General features: G+C 42.3%; 1 protein-coding gene across 2 annotated transcripts; it reads right to left on the bottom strand.

Annotated features, from left to right (window-relative positions):
* Positions 1–853: 853 nt before the first annotated feature.
* Positions 854–19,680, bottom strand: FUCA2 (alpha-L-fucosidase 2). Of its 2 annotated transcripts, XM_070461492.1 has the most exons (8): positions 19,361–19,431; positions 16,442–16,526; positions 12,520–12,707; positions 8,191–8,530; positions 6,379–6,589; positions 5,984–6,174; positions 3,336–3,444; positions 854–1,624 (listed from the first exon to the last, which is right to left on the bottom strand). In XM_070461492.1, the coding sequence occupies exons 3-8, from the start codon at positions 12,662–12,664 to the stop codon at positions 1,484–1,486; spliced, it is 1,137 nt and encodes a 378-aa protein (XP_070317593.1). In that variant the 5' UTR covers positions 12,665–12,707; positions 16,442–16,526; positions 19,361–19,431; the 3' UTR covers positions 854–1,483. The 2 variants fall into 2 exon arrangements, with proteins under 2 accessions (XP_070317593.1, XP_070317592.1); XM_070461491.1 differs by lacking the exon at positions 16,442–16,526 and having other exon boundaries at positions 19,361–19,680.
* Positions 19,681–20,769: the final 1,089 nt, after the last annotated feature.

The raw sequence follows: 20,769 nt of genomic DNA, 5'->3' as shown, positions 1-20,769 counted from the left end.
TCAAGATGATTTTCGAAAATAAATGTGAATAGTGTTTTACTTCCCTCTGTACTTGGAAGTGTCTACAGAGAACAATGAGATATCTGCATTTGATTAACTTAACAAAATGGAGCCTGTAGCACTTCAACTAAAGATCTAACCTTGTGGAACATCTTTTGTTAAGAGAAGTGAGTTCTTTAATCAGTGTTTCTTTACATTTACATCAATATCAGTATTTTTGCGTCATTCTTAGGGAAGATCTGAATAGACAATAATTTTCAGATAGGTTTTCAACTTAAATTTGCTTAAAGGCAAAAAAATACAGGAAAACAAATTATTCATTTAAATTGGACCTCAAATTAGCCCACCTACAAAAATAAGCCCACACCTCCAATCCTAACACCCTCACCTGCCTCTGCCCAAAAAAACCCTGGAAGAATAAATACTAAAATATTAATAATGGTGACCTTAGTGATTTTGTCTTTAGGCATTTCTGTATAATATATCAGTCTTATTACCATGAAGGAAAAAAACAAAATTTTTTATAAAAAGACAGTTACTGTAAGCATAAACATTAAGTCCAATTTATTATATAGCTATGACCCGCTATTAGTCTTCATTGCTGTTGTTTAGTCACTAAGTTGTGTCTGACTCTTTTGCAACCCCATGGACTAACATAGCCCACCAGGCTCCTCTGTCCCTGAAATTTTCCAGGTAAGAATACTGGAGGGGGTAGCCATTCCCTTCCCCAGGGGATCTTCCCAACCCGGGTATTGAACCCACATCTCCCACACTGGCAGAGGGATTCTTCACCACTGAGCCCCCTGGAAGGCCCTTATTAGTCTGCTGGAGTTGTCATAAATACCACAGATAGGATGCTTAAACCACAGTAATTTATTTTCTCACAGTTCTGGAGGCTGAAAGCCCAAGGCTTCAGCAGGTTTGGTTTCTCTTGAGGCCTCCTTGGCTTGCAGTCAGCCACCTTCTCATGGTGTCCTTAAATGGTCTTTCCTCTGTGTGCTTCCATCCATGTTCTTCCTCTTCTTATAAGGACTCCAGCCATATTGGATTAAGGTCCCACCCTGATGACTTCATTCAACCTTAGTTACTTCTTTAAAATCTCCAAATTCAATCCTTCTCCAAGGGATCTTCCCAACCCGGGGATCAAACTCATGTCCCATGCATTGCAGGTGGATTCTTTACCAGGGAAGCCCCATTGAGGCTTAGAGTTTTAAAATGTGAATTTGGCATTAGACATGATTCAGTCCTTACCACCACCAATTTCTCACTACAACAAAGATCCCCACCTCTGATTCACACATGGAAATAAATTCAGTGTGAAGAGAAATAGCAAAGTGCACTGGAGAGTTAAAACAGTTATGTAGGTAATTTAGGAAATTCTTGGCCAATTTTACATTTGCTTTGTCCATGTGCTGTAGTTAGAGAAACCTGATACACATTCTAGTCTTAGTTGTAACTGCGTCAGGAAGCACTCTACTGCAGATCAGGTCACATTAGTTAGTGCTAGAGCCCAACCCCACTGGCAGGGCATCTGATGGATGGTTAGCTGAGGCAGGTCTACCTTAATGCCATTTTGCTTCAAAGGTGTCCAGTGAAGGGGCTGTCCATGTCCCAGGAGTTTAACCTGAAATTTAAAACATACATATAAAAGTCTCCATATGTGTCTCTGATTTCCTCACTGTATTGGGAGGAAGCAGTTGATATTTCTTAAAGAGCAATGTAGACAGGAGATTCATTGTTTTTACTTTAATTTAGTGGATCACAAGCTGCTTTAATTTATGATCCAAACATATGTTTGGATCTCTTGCTCCTTTAATACTCTCGAAAGTGTGCAGGATTTGAGGAAGAATCGTATAGACTGAATAGTGTCAGAGTAGAGAAAATTACTCTTGAACCAATCTGCACAACTAAGGCCTGCCTGGCTCTGACACAGGATGTTCGGGGAAAGGCTCACCTTCCTTATCCAGCCACCCTTCCTCCCCAGATGGTCCAGTAACCCCCACTAATCAACAGTACATACATGCGATCAATTATTACTGTAACTGTTCTGTATCTTTAGTCTTACACAAAATGAATTTAAATAAGTAGTTTTCTATATATTTGTGGTTATTCTGAACCAGAAAACTTTGCTTTTCATGTAGAATAATACAAAAACAAAACCCATGGACTTTCAAATAACAGTATTAATGGCAGCCAAAGCTTCCCTGGTGGCTCAGCAGTAAAGAAGGTGCCTGCAATGCAGGAGAAGCTGGTTTGATCTCTGGGTTGGAAAGATCCCCTGGAGAAGGAAATGGCAACCCACTCCAGTATTTTGCCTGGAAAACCCCATGGACAGAGGAGCCTAGTGGGCTACAGTCTGTGGGGTTGCAAAAGAGATGGACATGACCGAGCAACAACAAAGAGAACATAGGTAAAGTTAAAAGATAATGTTATGTCCAGGCCTCTAAGCTGCAGTTAAACATAAGATTTGAAAAAAAAAATAAACATCAGATTTGAACTCTTTATCTCCTTTTCTGCCAGATCAGCCACAAGTGTTAGAAATGAAACATGGAAAAATGGTTTAAGGAGAAGAATTTGGACAATTCATCTCCCAGAAAATTTTTATTTTCTTAAAAATAAGTTCAAAATATATTAAAATGGACTCATTGCCAGAGCTGATGGCCACAACTGTTAGATTAACCTTTTGTTATTGTTGTTTGGTCGCTCAGTCCTGTCTGACTCTTTGCAACCTCATGGATTGTAGCCCACCAGGCTCCTCTGTCCATGGAATGTCCTAGGCAAAAATACTGGAGTGTGTTGCCATTTCCTTTTCCAAAGGATATTCCCAACCCAGGAGCCAAACCCTCAGTTGAACCCGCATCTCTTGCATGGCAGGCAGATTCTTTACTGCTGAGCCAGCAGGGAAGGTTAACCTTTAACCTTCTCCAAATTTTTTAAGAACTTAAAATAGTAGGGCCATGACATCTTACATTTATTCAGATGTGTTCTGGGGTGAGATGTCAGGGGAAGAATCTGAACTCCAGTTTTATGAAAAGAGTCATGTTTGGATGCATGCAGTGAACCTGAACAACACAGCATGACTATTAAGAAGATATTTTAATTGATAAGCATGGAGATGATGTAACTGTTTTATAGGCTTAGTTTTCTGGGGAATGAAACAAAATTTTCAACAGTTTTTGCCAAACATTGCCATTGATACAGCTCATTTGAAAATTACTGTCATGAGATATAAATGGAATACATATAAGGCTCACCTTGAATTTAAAAGTTAATGTATTCCTCGGGGTGTTCTAGTCAGCAATTTAAAGGAACAATAAAGACAAAATCCCTCTTACCTTTGTTGCCCCCAGAGTAGCTTTGGGCTGGCCAAGAAGGAGCTGTCCTGATATGGGCCATTTGAGAAATAAGGCATAGACCAACTTATCTTTAGGTTTGGATGTGTACCTGGTTAAGAAAAAAAAAATGCATAGCAATATTTCTCATTATTTATGGGTCAGGTTCAGAATTATCTTCCAGAGATACCTCCATTTAGTAAATGTTTATACCAATGTTTTCTTTAATAGAGGGAAGGAAAAATAGCCCCACGGTAGCAATAAAAAGCACCCAAAAGGATTCTGATCCCAATCCCAGTGTACTGTGTGGTGTGGTGGAAAAGTTCCCATACCACCAGGCAGTTCTCAGGCACCAGCTGGGCGTCCTACAGTTCAACCCCATTCTGACACCATCTACCCAGAGGCAGCATCAGATTCCAAAGGGTCAGGGTTTATTCCTACCAGACTGCCCCCTCCCCAAATTTAGATACCAGTCATGTGTCCGGATCGTCATGTGGGCTTCTGACCCACAGGCTAGAGACTGGAGGTTCCTACAACCCCCTCCTTGAGTTCAACTAATTCGCTAGAGCAGCTCTCAGAATTCTACTTCCTGGATTACAGGTCTATTATAAAAGGATTATCTCAGAAACAGCCAGATGGAAAAGATGCATAGACAAGGTGTGTGGGGAGGGGCAGGGGGCTTCCACACCCTCCTGAGGTGCCCCGCTCTCCCGCACCACCACCAATCCAGAAGCTCTCTGAACCCCATTCTTTTGGTTTTTTATGGTGGCCTCATTAGTCACTATTGATTAAATCACTGGCCATGAATGAATTTTTCAACCTCCAGTCTCTCTAAAGAGTCGTTTGGAAGCTAAAGTGAACTAAATACAAGAGGAGGGAGATAGACAGTGGGATGATTCAGACTGAGATCATGAAAATAGTACAAATGTTGGAAATGCAAGGTCTAAGGTACGACCAAAAGAAGGGGACAGGATCCTTAGAAAGAAGGAAGTACAAGAACTGCATGCCTGCTAAGTCGCTTCAGTCGTGTCCAACTCTGTGCAACCCTGTGGACTGTAGCTTGCCAGGCCCCTCTGTCCATGGGATGGAGTGGGTTGCCATGCCCTCCCCCAGGGGATCTTCCCAACCTAGGGATCGAACCTGCATCTCTTAAGTCTCCTGCATGGCAGGTGGGTTTTTTACCACTAGCCTCACTCGAGAAGCCCAAGAACTGAGGGGCCAGCAAATTAGAAGAGCTGTGAATATAGACAATCAGAATTATACAAAGAGTAGTTCTGGCAACCCACTCCAGTATTCTTGTCTGGAGAATCCCATGGACAGAGGAGCCTGGTGGGCTAAGTCCACGGGGTTGCAAAAAGTCAGACACAACTGAGCGACTAACATTAACTAAGTTCCGGGGACAGCAACAGTGAGCCAGGGCTTAAACTCTCAAAGGATTTCAAAGATGGCCCTGGGAGCCTAGAGAGCCATCTAAAGATGCAGCGAGCTCCTCTGATGAGCCAGGGATAGTGGTGACCTGGGCTCAGTGCAGTGGAGCCAGGCAACGGCCCAGGGATTGTTAAGGAGTTTGACTTTAATCTTTACTTATTGAAAGAAAACTTAATGGAATAATGCTTAATAATTGTCAAGTCCCAGACCACACATACTCATAGTCAAATATAAACACAGAAGCAAATTCTAAAACCAAATTTAAAACTAGCCTCTGTAAAATGAAAGATTGGTTTTGAGTTCTCATTATGGCTTCTCCCAGATCCAGTATTCTAAAATTCTACAGTTAGCTGCTTCTGTGTAGGCTGCCTTACTTTATTTTCTTCAGTGAATTGACAATTTAAGTCATAAGTTCAAAGAAGATTGTTTAGTCTAATCTTTGGGTGTATGCATGATCTGGCTTACCCACTTTGGTGATAACACAAGGTGAACTTTTAGAGCCTCACTAATACTGTGCTGTGCTGTGCTTGGTCATTCAGTCCCGTCCGGCTCTTTGTGACCCCATGGACTGCAGCCCCCCAAGCTCCTCTGTCCAAGGGGATTCTCCACTGGAGTGGGTTGCCAAGCCCTCCTCCAGGGGATCTTCCCAACCCAGGGATCAAACTCAGGTCTCCAGCACTGCAGGGGAATTCTTTAGTCTGAGCCACCAGGGGGGACTGCTCTTATTTGTGTATGTTAAGATCCTACATCAGAAACCACCATATGTTTTTATAGGAGATACTAGCTAAAAGTTAGCCAGTTGAGATAATTAATTTTAAAGAAAGTCCAGGTTTAGATTTATTAGAATATATTTTTCCTTCCCTCTGGCACCTCCTGCTAACTTGATGAGATATAACACCTGCAAAGTTAGAATTTACCTGACTAAACCAAAAGTCTCTTCTGGATTAACCACCCAGTACTTTTTTTTTTTTTTTTTCATTTTTCTGAATGACCTACAATTTTTGTAAGAAATTTTATTTCTTCCTAAAATTTCTCCACTGTTAAGAGGAATCTAGAGATTATTTCAGCTCAACTTGATAAATAATAAGTGTTTAAAATATGCTGATTTTAAGTAAATAAAATATTTTGTATCAGATGGGCATTCATCCATCTTCCTCTTTATTATACTGTTCTCTTTATTTCTGAGAAATGTTAAATGCCTTCTTCTATCAAATAGTACTTACCATACATCTGGGGTCACAGTGTCATTCTGGGATCTCCAAGCACAGGTTTCATAGATGGCTTCTCCATTGACTTTTAGCCAGATTCCCATTTGCCTCAATCGCTCCTCAAAAATTGCAGAAATGGTGCCATCTCGTGTGGGCCCAATATTCATCAACAGATTTCCTCCACATGAAACTGTTTGTACAAGTTGCTTAAAAATTAAGAATAAATATAGTTCTTAGAGGAAGAAAACAATTCCATCAATAATCACTATCTAAGAGAACACACATAGAAAAAAAAGGAGTCGTGTCCTGTGTTTACAGGCCGTTGAGCTATACAGTTCAGAAAACATAATTCTCACACGTGTACACTATTATGAATATTACCATAATGGTCACCAGACATTTTACGGTACCTTCACCAATTCTTCAATTGTGAGATAGTCAGAGATTCCAGCATTCCTCCTGTAGCCCCAGGAAAACTTGTCTATTGTCATGCAGTTTTCCCATTTATGTGGCAAAAGATGTCCTGGGTTATAACGATCACTACATGTATAGTAGCCACCATGCTTACAAATGCTACCAGCTCCCCAACGGTCATTGGTGACCACTGTGTCCCGAACTGGGCTGAAATGAAAAGGAGGATGGTTTTTTTTTAAACAAAAAGTAAAAAATAAATTACACAAAAGCAATGTCACTGAAAAGAGCTCTGACTGAAATCCACGCTTAGAAAATAACCATAGTCGAATACAATACAAACCCCATGATTTTGAAGTAAACTAGACCTGAGGAGGTTGTAGTCCTGGCCTGTTACTTGCTAAGCTTCTTGTCCTAGAGCAAATTACCTAACTCCTCTGAATAATCAATTTCTTCATCTGTTATAGAACAGAACTTGGACTTCCCTGGTGGTTCAGAGAGTAAGGAATCCTCCTGCCACCCCAGGAGACACAGGTTCAATCCCTGGGTCGGGAAGATCCCCTGGAAGAGGGCATGGCTACCCACTCCAGTATTCTTGCCTGGAGAATCCCATGGACAGAGGAGCCTGGCGGGCTACAGTCCAAGGGGTCACAAGGAGTCCGACACGACTAAGCGCCTGACACAATCTATGTAAAACACCTATGTATGCCCAGCACACACAGCACTTAAAAGAGTTTTACTATTATTTAAAAGTTCTCCCCTAGTCTCTTTCTCTTATAGTTGTGCCTAATATTGAAAGGTCTCGGCAAAGTTGACTGTTATGGATGGAATTCACTGTGGCATAAAATATTCCCACAACATTATTCATCATAGCAGGTGGTACCTCCTGCACCTCTCCATTTAGAGGGGATCGTTTTGGTTCACAAACTGAAGTGGAGGACTCCCAGGATTTCCTTTTGGAAAGGAGTACCTAGAGAAACTGCAGTTATGTACCAAGAGCTCTCCAGAGTATTTGTCTGTGCATCCTCTGTGGGCCCAGAAAACACAAGAGGACTCTCCCTAACTTCACAGCACAATACCAAGTACTTTCGAGATACAGATATCAATTTGGTCCATATAGTGTGAGCCTTATAGAGGGGCTTAGTCAGACCTCCCTGTTCTAATGCGGCAGCCTGGAACATGCTAGAAAACAAAAGGAAAGAACAGGAAGAGGTGAAATGCTGACGATGAAGGAAAAGAGGAGACAGACAAGGGTGACGTCCAAGCAGCAAAGATTATCAAAGGTAAGAGGATGTGAAGAAGCAATTAGAGGAACTGAAAAGTGCATCATGAGAAACAGTGATGGACAAACAGCATTGCCCCAGAGAGGTGATGAAAATGGGGACCTACAAAATTAGTCTTCAGAGTTCTTGATGCTGTAATTTTTGTTTAGTCTCAATTCAAAATCAGATTGTTGAGCTATATTTGACTCCTGATCTGTAACTCTTAGGGCTTCCCAGGTGGCTTAATTGTAAAGAATCCACTTCCCAGTGCAGGCGACACGGGTTCGATTCCTGGCTCCGGAAGATGCCCTGGAGAAAGAAATGGCAACCCACTCCAGTATTCTTGCTAACTAATTCTTGTTAAGAATTTCCCAGTGTTCTTGTAACTCTTGATATTTTGAGTAAATACTGATATATCTAATATGCATTATTTATAATGATTTTCTCCCCATGTCACAAACAAGCCTGAAGGGGAACATTTCAAGAAGCAAGAACTAATGTTACACAGGTACTAGGAATGTCACGACAGCAGTCTAGTAGCACACACACCTCTCATTGTACAGCCAGGCTAGGAAGTCTACGCTTTTCCAGTAGGTATCTGGGGCCCCTCCATCGCCATCTGCCCACAGCACCTCTGGCTGATACTTGTTCACTAACTCGTAGAGCTCGGGCAGCATCTTAGACACTGGATACTGTCGTTTCTGGAACGAGCTGGATTCATCCTCAAGGAAGAGTGGATGAAACCACTCAAAAAGGGAGTAGTACAACCCGAAGCGCAGGTCAGTCCTGTTCCTAACGGCGACCGCAAGTTCCTTGACGATGTCCCTCTTCGGCCCCTCATCTACTGCATTCCAGGTCCACGAGTACTCTGAGCCCCACAAGGTGAAGCCTGAAACATGATATTAAAAGCCTCCGTAAGCACATCAACTCTGTGCTAGTCAATGTGCACCTATACCAAACCAAGTTATAAAGGCAGTACACGTGACATATAAATCACTGTTTCTACAAACATGTTTTATGACCATTTTTTTCCTTAGTATATATTTTGCTTTCATGCAAGAAACAAACGAGAATTTTTTAAATATTTTTATTTATTTATTTGGCTGCACAGGGCCTTAGTCGTGGCATGCAGGAATCCTTAGCTGCAGCATGCAAGCTCTTATTATGGCATGTGGGCTCTAGTTCCCTGACCAGGGGTCAAACCTGGTCCCCCTGCATTGGGAGCACTGAGTGTTAGCCACCAGGGAGGTCCCTAACAAATGAGAATTTAAACAAAGTAGAAGCAAGATTTTTTAAAGGACTTCTCGAGGTACCCCACTGTTGTTCAAGTGTCTAAGTCGTGTCCAACTCTTTGTGACCCCCATGGACTACCGGACAAGAAGCTCCATTATCTCCCGAAGTTTGCTCAAATTCGTGTCCATTAAATCAGTGATGTTATCTAGCCATCTCATCCTCTGTCGCCCCCTTCTCCTTTTGCTTTCAATCTTTTCCACCATCGCAGTCTTTTCCAATGAGTCAGCTCTTCACATCAGGTGGTCAGAAAACTGCAGCTTCAGCATCAGCCCTTCCAGTGAATATTCAGGATTGATTTCCTTTAGGATTGACTGCTTTGATCTCTGTGCAGTTCTAGGGACTCTCAAGAGTCTTCTCCAGCAGAACAATTTGAAAGCATCAATTCTCCAGCACTTAGTCTTCTTTATGGTCCAACTCTCACACCCATACATGACTAGTGGAAAAACCATAGCTTTTGGAGTGGGGTGACAGTGATTCTGGAGCCCAAGAAAATAAGGTCTGTGTAGTCTGATCTGTCTCCGGTATTCTCCCTCTCAGATGATAAGCTCCTTGAGGGACAGTGTCATGTCTGCCGTGTTCCCTGCTATATCCTCAACCAATGGCTAGCACAAGGTCTAGTACAAAATCACAATCAACATTAGCAGATCATAGCTGAGATGGGAACATCTTCCACATCCACCATTCTAAACAACAACTGTGACTATTTACAGGAAGAACCATAGATGCACTCCTGCATGATTCCTGTCTTCTAAATCAAAGATTATATTCCCTGGTTTTAGAATTATTTTATTATAGTATGATTCATAGAACATTGATGGTTCATGTTCAGTACTAAATCTCCTTTACCCTCATTATTCATTTAACCCAGGTGGGGGTAAGATACTCTTCCCCAGTAGTTCTACACTTGAAATGTACCCACCATCAGTAATCTCATCCTGCTCTAAAACCATAAGCTTGGATATTGTGCTGTAAATTACCTAAAAGTGAATTATCTACCAACTAAATGGATAAGAAGAATGCCATTACATAAGCACTTTGAAATAATTCATATTTTAAAAGGAACTTGTGTTTAGATTGCTGGCTTTTCTATATAAAAGCCATAGAAGCACTATGTAAACTAAACTACTTAAGGAATAATATAAAAGCCTCAAAATCTTTATAGTTAGGATCTAGGAACATAAATACATTGTCACTGTCCTACTAAAATCTAAAGCAATGTTTGTGAACCGACATACCTAAGGTGTTTGGTTAATACTTTACTCTTATAAATTAGGACAAGTCTAATATGGACACACTCTTTGGATTCATTTTGAAGAAATTTTTAAAAGAGCTCACACTGGTTCCAAAGATGTTTGAGGTAAGCTTCAAAGCACGGTCAGTGATATTTAAAGTCTTATTCCATATGTCTCAACTTGGCAGGCCCTAATGTCTGGCGGTGCTAAAACTACTTTGGGTCTTCGGTTCAGTAGCACCACCAGAAGGTCACATGGTGGTCTTCCAGCCTAACTGGACTCAGCAGGGTCTCTTCCATAGACATGCAAACTTCCAACAATATGGTCCTAGAAAGTGTATAAATGTGGGCTACATCATTTGTCCTCACAGCGTGATTAAGCGTTGTTTTGCTGTGTTTTTAAATAAGCTAAGTAACACTTTGTGCCATATAGCCTGGAGAAGTTCTAGGCATCAGGAAATCAACATGTCCTAAGTATCCATCTCAGCCTGAGAAACATCTGCAGGAAAAAAATCATTAAGCCACTGGACTGTGACCAAAAGGAAAAATATCCTAAGATGACTCCTTATTTTGGGTTTTCATTCTTCCCTTGTAATCCCCCACCCACCGCTGCAGAAAATAATGAGACAAAATTTTTTATTCCAGTGCAAATAAATCGTCTAATTATTTATTTATCTCTGATTGCACTGGGTCTTTGTTGCTGTGTACGGGCCTTTCCCTAGTTGCGGCTGGTGGGGGCTGCTCTCTAATCGTGGTGCACAGGCTTCTCATTGAGGTGACTTCTCTTGTTGTGGAGCTTGGGCTCTAGGGCACATGGGCTTCAGGAGTGGCATCTTGAGGGCTCTAAACTCTGGCTTAGCTGCCCCGAGGCATGTGGGACCTTCCGGACCAAGGATTGAACCTGCATCCCCTGCACTGGCAGACAGATTCTTAACCACTGGACCATCAGAGAGGTCCGGACTATCTAATTATTAACATGCTGTTGGAATAATAATAACGTGCTGATGTTTTCTGATCTTGTAGATATGGGAATGGGTAGATTCTGTTCTATTAATGTAAGATTGCTTTAATGGTTCATTTTACGTGTCAACTTGCCTGGGCCACAGGGTGCCCAGATATTTGCTTAAACATCATTCCGGATATGTTCCTGAAGGTGTTTCTAGAGGAAATTAACTTGTGAATAGGCAGACTGAGGAAAGCAGACTGCCCACCCGAAGAGGTGGGCCTCATCCAATCCACTGAAGGCCTAAATAGAATAAAAGGCTGATTAAGAAAGAATTCTTCAGACTTTCCTGGTGATCCACTGGTTAAGACTCCTCACTTCCACTGCAGGGGGCATGGGTTCAATCCCTGGTCAGGGAACTAAGATCCTGTATGCCGTGCATTGAAGCCAAAAAGAAAAACAAAAGCAGGAAAGTTTAAGAAGTGGTGTTTTTTGTTTTTTAATTAAAAAAAAAAAAAAGGAAAAATGTTTTCTCTGTATGTCTTTGAGCTGAGACATTAGTATTCTCCTGCCTTTTAACTTAGATTTGAACAGGTACTTATATTATCCACTCTAATGTTCCTGATGCCTTTGGGCTCAGACTGGAACTATGTAACTGGCGGTCTTAGGTCTGGACTTCTCAGCCTCCATAGTTGCATGAGCCAGTTTCATATGAGCCATTTACATATGATAAATCTATACGTATTACACTTCCTGTTAGCTCTATTTCTTTGGAGAACCTTAATTCAACCACCCTGTTTCTTTTTAGACATTCTTCCACCGTCTCTAATATTTCTGGGCACCATTACAGCCTTGCAATCCTGTTCCTTTCAGGTGGCCCGCGTCATTTTCATCAATAGCAAACTTTCCTCAACTGGGTCATACAAGAGTTGGCCAAAAGCACCACTTTGTATGTTGGTCATGATGTAAGACAATAGCAAATAATCCCCAGGGTACCTTCCCAGAATGCATTACAGAGGTGAGAAGAAAACGGAAAGAATACAGTTCAGTGGTAAACTCTGACCTGCAAACCACATCCCCCTTCAAAGGGCTTTACTCAAATCTTGTGTTACTTGGAAATTGTTAACTATGCATATAACAAAATGCAATCAGTTTCCATTTTTTTCTAAACGTTGAGGGTATGATCTTTCTGCATCCTTAATGCTCCTTTTTTTCTTTTTCTTAATGCTTCTTAATTGGGTGAAACATGTGATCTCTTAAATTACAAGCAAATGTCAGTAGCCACTTCAGATTGCTCCTAAGAGAAAACTCTTGTTTTCATGTGGATGACCTTGCTTTAGTTTCTTCTTCCAAAAGAACTACTTCACATTTATAACCACTGTCAGTGTTTGCAGATGTTGTTCTTACTTACCTTCATGATGTTTGGAAGTTAAGACAACGTATTTGGCGCCAGAAGCCTGTAAAATATCTGCCCACTGGTTCGCATCAAAAAATTTTGCTGTAAATAGTGGTCCAAAATCTTCATATGTGAAATCAGGAGGGTAATTATTTTTCATAAAGTCCACATAAGCCGGTATCTTTTCCTTTTGCCAGTACCACCTAAGGGGATGAAGGAAACAGCATATAAGTGGCATACACATAAACACTTGACATATAGGTATCCCTCAGTATTCATAGAGAATGAGTCCCACATTTCTCAGCAGATACCAAAATCTGTGAGTACTCAAGTCCCTTACATAAAATGGCATACTAGTCTGCCCTCCATATCCACAGTTTTGGCATCTGCAGATTCAAGCAAACAGAGATGAAGATTTCTGTCTGAGGTTGGTTAAATCCATAGATGCAAATCCCTTGAATATAGAGGGCCAATTATGTATTTATTGAAAAGACTACACATGAAAGCAAACCAAACTTGTGCTATTCAAGGGTCAACTATAACTCCCTTTACTAAAATTCTCCCTTATTCAGATGTCACTGAGATTCCCTTCCTGACTTCCCCATTTAGTCTGACTTCACTTAAGGAAAGCTTACATGAACTTCAATGGTCTTCCATCTATCCCTCTGTGACTCTACTCAGCTTATCAACCAGAACATTCTAGACAAACCAGTCACCCATTTGCTCTTAATCCTTCACTTTTAGATTGCAACATGGAGTATACATAATTAGTCCTTTGTAACATAAATGATGAAGTCTTCAAAAGAAGACAAAGTGCATAAACTATAACACAAATGTATTATATTCACTAGCAGGGAACAAGTGGGGGAGGAAATGGCAGTAAAATTAAGAAAATGCTGTTGTTTTAATATACTGACTCACTCTTCAAGGATTACTGGTTATATGCATTTATTCTGAGCAGTGGGGCCTCAACTGCCTAAGCAGAGCTTCAGAAGGAAAACAACATTGAAAACATAACTTAAAAAAAAGAAAACTACTTATTTATTTATTTGGCTGCCCTGGGTGTTAGTCACAGCATGCAGGATCTTTAGTCGTGGCATGCAAACTCTTAGTTGCAGCATATGGGATCTAGTTCCCTGACCAGCGATGGAACCCAGGCCCCCTGCACCAGGAGTGTGGAGTCTTCATGATTGGACCACCAGGGAAATTCTCAAAGCATAATTTTTAGATAAACATTTTATATAAACATGGCAGTAAGCCCATGGTCATGAAACAGGTGCAAGTGCCCCCTCAGACCCACCTTCTATTCTTCCTTTCACTACTCTTTTCATAAGAGTGCTTTTACTGGATGAACAAATTCATAATCAGCACTAGATCCTCAAAGATGACCAGGAGGTTCTTTCTGCTGGGAAGGCTTTGCTGAAAGACATACTGTGTCATGGGCACTATTCTTTACCTGCCCAAGAGTCAGATACACACTTTCCCAGCTTCTATCACAGCTACCACATGGACACCTGACCTATGCTGGCCAATGGAACTGGAGGGAAAGCCAACTTGGGAGATTCTGGGAATGGTCTCCTATCTAGTAGAAAGAGACACAATCTGCCTTTGGACGAGGCTGTGTGACGTGATGCCTGGCCACCATCATGTGACGGTGACAGGACAAGTCAACAGGCTGAGGATCACAGAGAGCCCAGGACTTTGATTTCGTCACTGAGCCAAGTACTTCTAAATTTCTTATTATGTATAGTAATAAGCTCCTATTATTATACCTTTTATTTGAGTTTTCTATACCTTGAAGTGAAAGTATCCTAATGGATCCATGAGGCATTTTTATCTTTTAAATGGAACTGCAAAAGAGAAACTGGAAGAGTCAGAAAGTTAAAAGAGAAGAGATTTCTATTTTTTTCCTGGCACATCTAATTTGAACCTGCATTCGCTATTACAGTCTAGAGTCACTTCTCAAATTTCATAGTAATAGAGACGAGAAAAAGCACTTACAGTAAACAGCCCACCATTTATATTTGTTTTTGAGCAGCTATTAAGGATAGTCAAATATACTCATCTCTGCTGTTGACTGTCCCAGGTCAAATCAAGTGAGATCAGAGATTTAGAGGAGGTAAAAAGGGAAACTATAGATAATTAAGAATCTTCTACAGGGTTATTGCACTTCCAGACAATCAGAAATATACTCTGTTTTGTATGAGAATTATCTTTATTGTTCCAGGTCAAAACAACTTTGTGTTCATTTGTAGAAAATAAGAAGTTAACCATTACAAAGAATAAGATGACTTAAAACTAGCTGTTTTGTGCAGAGCACTAGTTTCAACTAACAAACATCAAATCCTCTGCTAGCATCAAATGTATATTCACCTAATCTTCCCAGTTGAACAAAGGTGCTAATGGTTAACAGAACCTACTTGCCAATGCAGGAGGCATAAGAGACGCAGGTTCAATCCCAGGGTTGGGAAGATCCCCTAGAGGAGGGCATGGCAACCCACTCCAGTATTCTTGCCTGGAGAATCCCATGAAAACAGAGGAGCCTGGTGGGTTACAGTCCATGGGGTCACAAAGAGTCAGACATGACTGAGCAACTGAACACACACAATATAAAAAGAAGAAATCTGCTAACTTATGTACTTTGCTGTCAGGGAATGTTTAACAGTAGGACTGCTGTGTGCTGTTTCCTGTCGCTCATGAGCCCCCTGTTACTATCAGTTCCTGCTAACAGGAAGGAGCAGAGCAGCACGCTGCTCCCAGGACTGAGGTCATGAGATGGAATGCGTGCACAGGATTTCCTTCATTAGCTTTTCCATATGGTAAAAGTGACTATTTACGACCCTCTTTCTTTGATATGGATTGTCTTCTGGTTTTATGACCTCTATTACTCCTTGTTTCCTTGGTAACTTGTAAAGTCTGGTCTTTCGATCTTTACCTGAAGAAGCTACCTTGTAAAACAGTATATATACTCACACAGAGTTCAATAAAGCACCCTTTTTCCACTAGAGATTTGGGTCCCCGTGTCCTTCTTTCTCTCTCTCTCTCTCTCTCTCTCTTTTTCTGGCTGATTCTCTGGAGTGTGGAAGCCTGCCACGCTCACTTTCCTGCCCGGGCTTTCAAGACCTCTTCAAGAGGACGCCCTGTGCCTACATGAGCCTTGTCCTAGGGCTTTATTGGTTCTCTGCATAACCCAGGGAATATTAGCCTCTTTCCTTCTTTCACTTTCTTATTGTCAACTCCAGGCCACCAGGTTCCGGTCCATTAAATGACTGCAACACCTTGCTAATCGAAACATTTCAAAAGTAAATTCAAAATGCCTCACAGCACAAAACTTGCAAAGAAAGATGTACAATATCCTGAAGCAAATATATTTGGTAATACAGGTTATGGAAAGAAAGAGTCCCATATTTTACAAGTTGATTTCAAGAGTATATGAATAGTACTTCATAGCTTATGCAGTTCTTTTACATCAATGGGCCTAACTGAATAAGAAAAGTTACTGGTTGCAGAAAGTCAACGTCTTTAAAGAAAGTGGTACAATGTTTACAGTGTAAATGTTTACAGTCTAATACAATATATAATTTATACTCTTCAATGTATCAGCCAACTAAAAATTGTCACTTGCCATCTGGTTCTATAAGAATGAAGTCGTTAGCCACTGTAGTTGCTGACTTTCAACACACCCTGAAAGGAAAGGGTGGAGATTAGGAAAAACTGCCAGAACAGCCTTTCAGATAGTCAGATATTTTCAGGAGAAGATTTTATGAATCCAATTTCTTGCATGTTTCTCATAGCTAGAAAAGTACTAAAATCATTAAGGGAGACGTCCGTTCCTGGTGACGAGCAGTAACCTTCTTGTGACCAGCAGTAACCTTCTGTCAAAATGTGTGCTGATTGCATATATCCCCTTTCACCAAAAAATGACATATATACTTACCTCTGGCTTCCCTGGTAGCTCAGCGGTAAGGAATCTTACTGCAATGCAGGAGATGTGGGTTTGATCCCTGGGTTGGGAAGATCCCCTAGAGAAGGAAATGGCAACCCATTGTAGTAGTCTTGCCTGGGAAATCCCATGGACAGAGGATTTGGGGTCACAAATGTAGGCTACAGTCCAAGGCGTCGCAAAGAATAGGACACAACTTAGCAACTCAACAACATACTGACCTCCACCCTTACCTCTTCAGAGCAGTTCCACAGGGCTCTCTAAGAGGCAATCTCCTGGGTTACAGTCCTCATTTTGCCCCAAAATAAAACTTTAATTCACAACTCTCACACTGGGTGTTTTTTTTATAGTTGTCATATGGAATATATATTGTATGAATTAAATTAGTTGTACATTATGTACATAGTATAATGTAGGTTTAAGTATTCATTGTTTATTTTCTTATCTTACTTAGGAATATATTACTTATGTGTATGTATGTGTATTATGCATACATATATATGTAGTAATATTTCTATCTTGAAGAACTTAACATACCTGAAGTATTTAATCAAGAAAGATGGGAGACACTTAAAGCTGTAAAGATATGGCTCTCAAGGTAAAATCTAACAAGCAATTTTTTGTGCACCACTTTTCACAGGTTGTTGCTGTTGTTCAGTTGCTAAGTCATATCCAAATCTTTCTGAGACTCCATGGACTGTAGCCCGCCAAGCTCCTCTGTCCATGGGATTTTCCAGGCAAGAATACTGGAGTGGGTTGCCATTTCCTTCTCCAGGGGGTCTTTCTGACCTAGGGATCAAGGCCAGTGTCTCCTGCATTGGCAAGGGGATTCTTTACCACTGAGCCCCAGGCAAGCCCACTTTTCACATTTTGTTCAGTCGCTAAGTTGTGTCCAGCTCTTTCCAACCCCATGGACTGTGGCATGCCAAGTTCCCCTGACCTCCACTATCTGCAAGTTTGTTCAAATCCATGTCCATTGAGTCAGTGATGGTATCTAACAATCTCACCCTTTGCCGGCCCCTTTTCCTTTTGCCTTCACTCTTTCCCAGCATCAGGGTCTTTTCCAATGAGTCAGCTCTTCACATCAGGTGGCCAAAGTATTGGAGCTTCAGCCACAGTCCTTCCAATGAATATTTGGGACTGATTTCCTTTATGATTGACTAGTTTGATCTCTTGCATCCAAGGGACTCTCAAGAATCTTCTCCAACACCACAGTTCAAAAGCATCAATTCTTCAGCACTCAGCCTTCTTTATGGTCCAACTCTCACATCCATACATGACTACTGGGAAAACCATAGTTTTGACTAGATGGACCTTTGTTGGTAAACTGATAGCTTTTTAATATGCTGTCTAGGTTTATCATAGCTTTCCTTCCAACGAGCAAGCATCTTTTAATTTCAAGGCAGCAGTCACTGTCCATGGTGATTTTGGAGCCCAAGAAAATAAAATCTGTCACTGTTTCCATTTCCTCCCATCTCTGCCATAAAGGGACCAGATGCTATGATCTCAGTTTTTTTAATGTTGAATTTCAACACCTTTTTCACCCTCCTCTTTCACTCTCATCAAGAGGCACTTTAGTTCCTCTTCACTTTCTGCCATTAATGTGGTATCATCTGCGTATCTGAGGTTGATATTTCTCCCAGCAATCTTAATTCCAGCTCGTGATTCATCCAGTCCAGCATTTCTCATGATGTACTCTGCATATAAGTTAAAAAGCAGGGTGACAACATACAACCTTGTCATACTCCGTTCCCAATTTTAAACCAGTCCATTGTTCCATGTCTGGTTCTAACTGTTGCTTCTTGACCTGCATACAGATTTCTCAGGAAGCAGGTAAGGCGGTCTGGTATTCCCGTCTCTTTAAGAATTTTCCACAGTTTGCTGTGATGCACCCAGTCAAAGGCTTTAGCGTAGTCAATGCAGCAGAAGTAGATGTTTTTCTGGAATTTCCTTGCTTTCTCTGAGATCCAATGGATGTTGGCAATTTGATCTCTGGTTCCTCTGCCTTTTCTAAATCCAACCCGTACATCTGCAAGTTCTTGGTTCATGTACTGCTGAAATCTAGCTCAAAGGATTTTGAGCATAATCTTGCTAGCATGTGAAATGAGCACAATTGTGCGGTAGTTTGAACATTCTTTGGCATTGCCCTTCTTTGGGACTGGAATGAAAACTGACACTTTCCAGTTCTGTGGCCACTGCTGAGTTTTTCAAATTTGCTGATTTACTGAGTGCAGCACTTTAACAGCACCATCTTTTAGGACTAGCTCAGCTGGAATTCCGCCACCTCCACTAGCTTTGTTCATAACTTTTCACATAGCAATCTGTTAATAATTGGAGTTCCTTAGGGTTAATATTCTAGAATCTTTTTTAAAATTTTTCCTTGAGCTACATGTGGTAACATTTTAAGGTTAAAGAGCCAGTGAATGCCCAGATGAACAGAAGTCATCTTGAATTTATGTTTAAACCCTGCTTCGTGGCAGAACAACTTGACAATTGACAAGCAGCATCAGAACAGCCACGGAGCAAGTCTGAAGTTCAAAGGACAAGGACAGTTGAGGCCCAGAGCTTCCTCCTAGGCCCCCACCCAAGCCCGTTACTTTTCTGCTATTTTATTCTGTCGCTGGCTACAGAGTGATAAGAACAACTGATAAGTACAACTACCATGAAGCTGAGAAGCCAGAGCCACATCAAGTGTCTGACTCTTGCAGTCAGACGGAAGAAAAATACAGCGTTCACCCAGCACCAACCACTTACCCAGTAAAACCATAAACGTAACACCCGGAAATGCAAAGCGCGGCTCAAACTGCAGGAGGTGAAACTGACTTAAGAGACGAAACAAACCCGCAAAGGCTGGAGGTCTGGGGGCCAGTGGGGTGCAAGGGAGGGATCAGAGACTGGGGGAGGCGTGCTCACCAGAACCATTCGCTCCCGAAACTGGGCACGGAGAACACGCCCCAGTGGATAAAGATGCCGAACTTGGCCTTGTCGAACCAGGCGGGCAGCTGGCGGGCGTCCAGGGACTCCCAGGTCGGGTCGAAGGGCGCGGGGCCGCCCGCGGAACCCGGCGGCCGCAGCAGAAGCGGCAGGACCAGCAGCGCGAGCACCGGCCCGGGCAGCTTCGGGGATCGCATGGCCTCGCAGTCCCCGGTCCTGAGCGTTCTCCCGCGGCCTCCGAGCGCTCGTCCTTCCGCGTCCCCGGCTAAGTAAGAGCCGCCACGGTCACCTGACCAAGCTGCCTTCGGTAAAAGGCACCCTCCCCGCTGGGATGGGAGTGGCCGCGGTTCGGGCCCAGGAGCAGAATGGCACCAGGAGGCCTGCAGCGCTCTCTTGCATAACTAAGGAGGCCAGGATTACCCCAGATTCTGCCCTGAGCCTGCTCCTCTCGACCTCCTAGATTATCCTCTGGGGGAGAAGAAACTAGTCTGGTTCAGGGACCCGTGGGAGCGCCTCTCCCCGCAAGCAGCAGGACGCTTCCAGAAACCGCCCAGAGAAGGCACCAGACTGAGCAGCCTGGGTGGAATCGTGGACCTGGAGCCCAATGCGGACACCGCAGGCGGACCATCCAGCGAGTGGCACCGAAAAACCCAGATCTTACTCAGCCTCTGCTTTGTACACCCCGCTCCCACCCGCCAAGGTCCAGAGTGTGTTTGGAACCGTGGTTGTCAACCTTGGAGTCTATATCAGGTGAAATTCCAGATTCTCAGTTCAGGTTGGAGCTCCAGAATTTGCATTTCTAACCAAGTTCTACATGATGCTGGTTTTGCTGGTCTGAACAAACTTGGAGAACCACTGCAATTGAAAACACTGACCTAAGACAGATGAAACCGGTGAAATGAATGCTTAAGAAATCTGAAGTCAGAAACTTGGAATGATTAACCAAGGTTGAAACCGCACTTCAGATGGGCTTCAATCCCAGCCAAAGCTCTGTCAACTAAAAAAGACACACAAGTGGAGAGTTGCAAGTTAAGTTTTGTTGTTGTTGAGTCATTCAGTTCAGTTGCTCAGTTGTGGCCCACTCTTCGAGACCCCATGGACCACAGCACGCCAGGCCTCCCTGTCCATCACCAACTCCCAGAGTCTACTCAAACTCATTTCCATTGAGTCAGTGATGCCATCCAACCATCTCATCCTCTGTCATCCCCTTCTTCTCCTGCCTTCAATCTTTCCCAGCATCAGGGTCTTTTCAAATGAGTCATCTCTTCACATCAGGTGGCCAAAGTATTGGAGTTTCAGCTTCAACATCAGTCCTTCCAATGAACATTCAGGGCTGATCTCCTTTAGGATGGACTGGTTGGATCTCCTTGCAGTCCAAGGGACTCTCA

The sequence above is a fragment of the Odocoileus virginianus genome, chromosome 34, assembly GCF_023699985.2.
Source record: "Odocoileus virginianus isolate 20LAN1187 ecotype Illinois chromosome 34, Ovbor_1.2, whole genome shotgun sequence".
Taxonomy (NCBI): domain Eukaryota; kingdom Metazoa; phylum Chordata; class Mammalia; order Artiodactyla; family Cervidae; genus Odocoileus; species Odocoileus virginianus.
The sequence above is the reverse complement of the archived record's forward strand: the minus strand, read 5'-3'. Positions and strand labels throughout refer to the sequence as shown.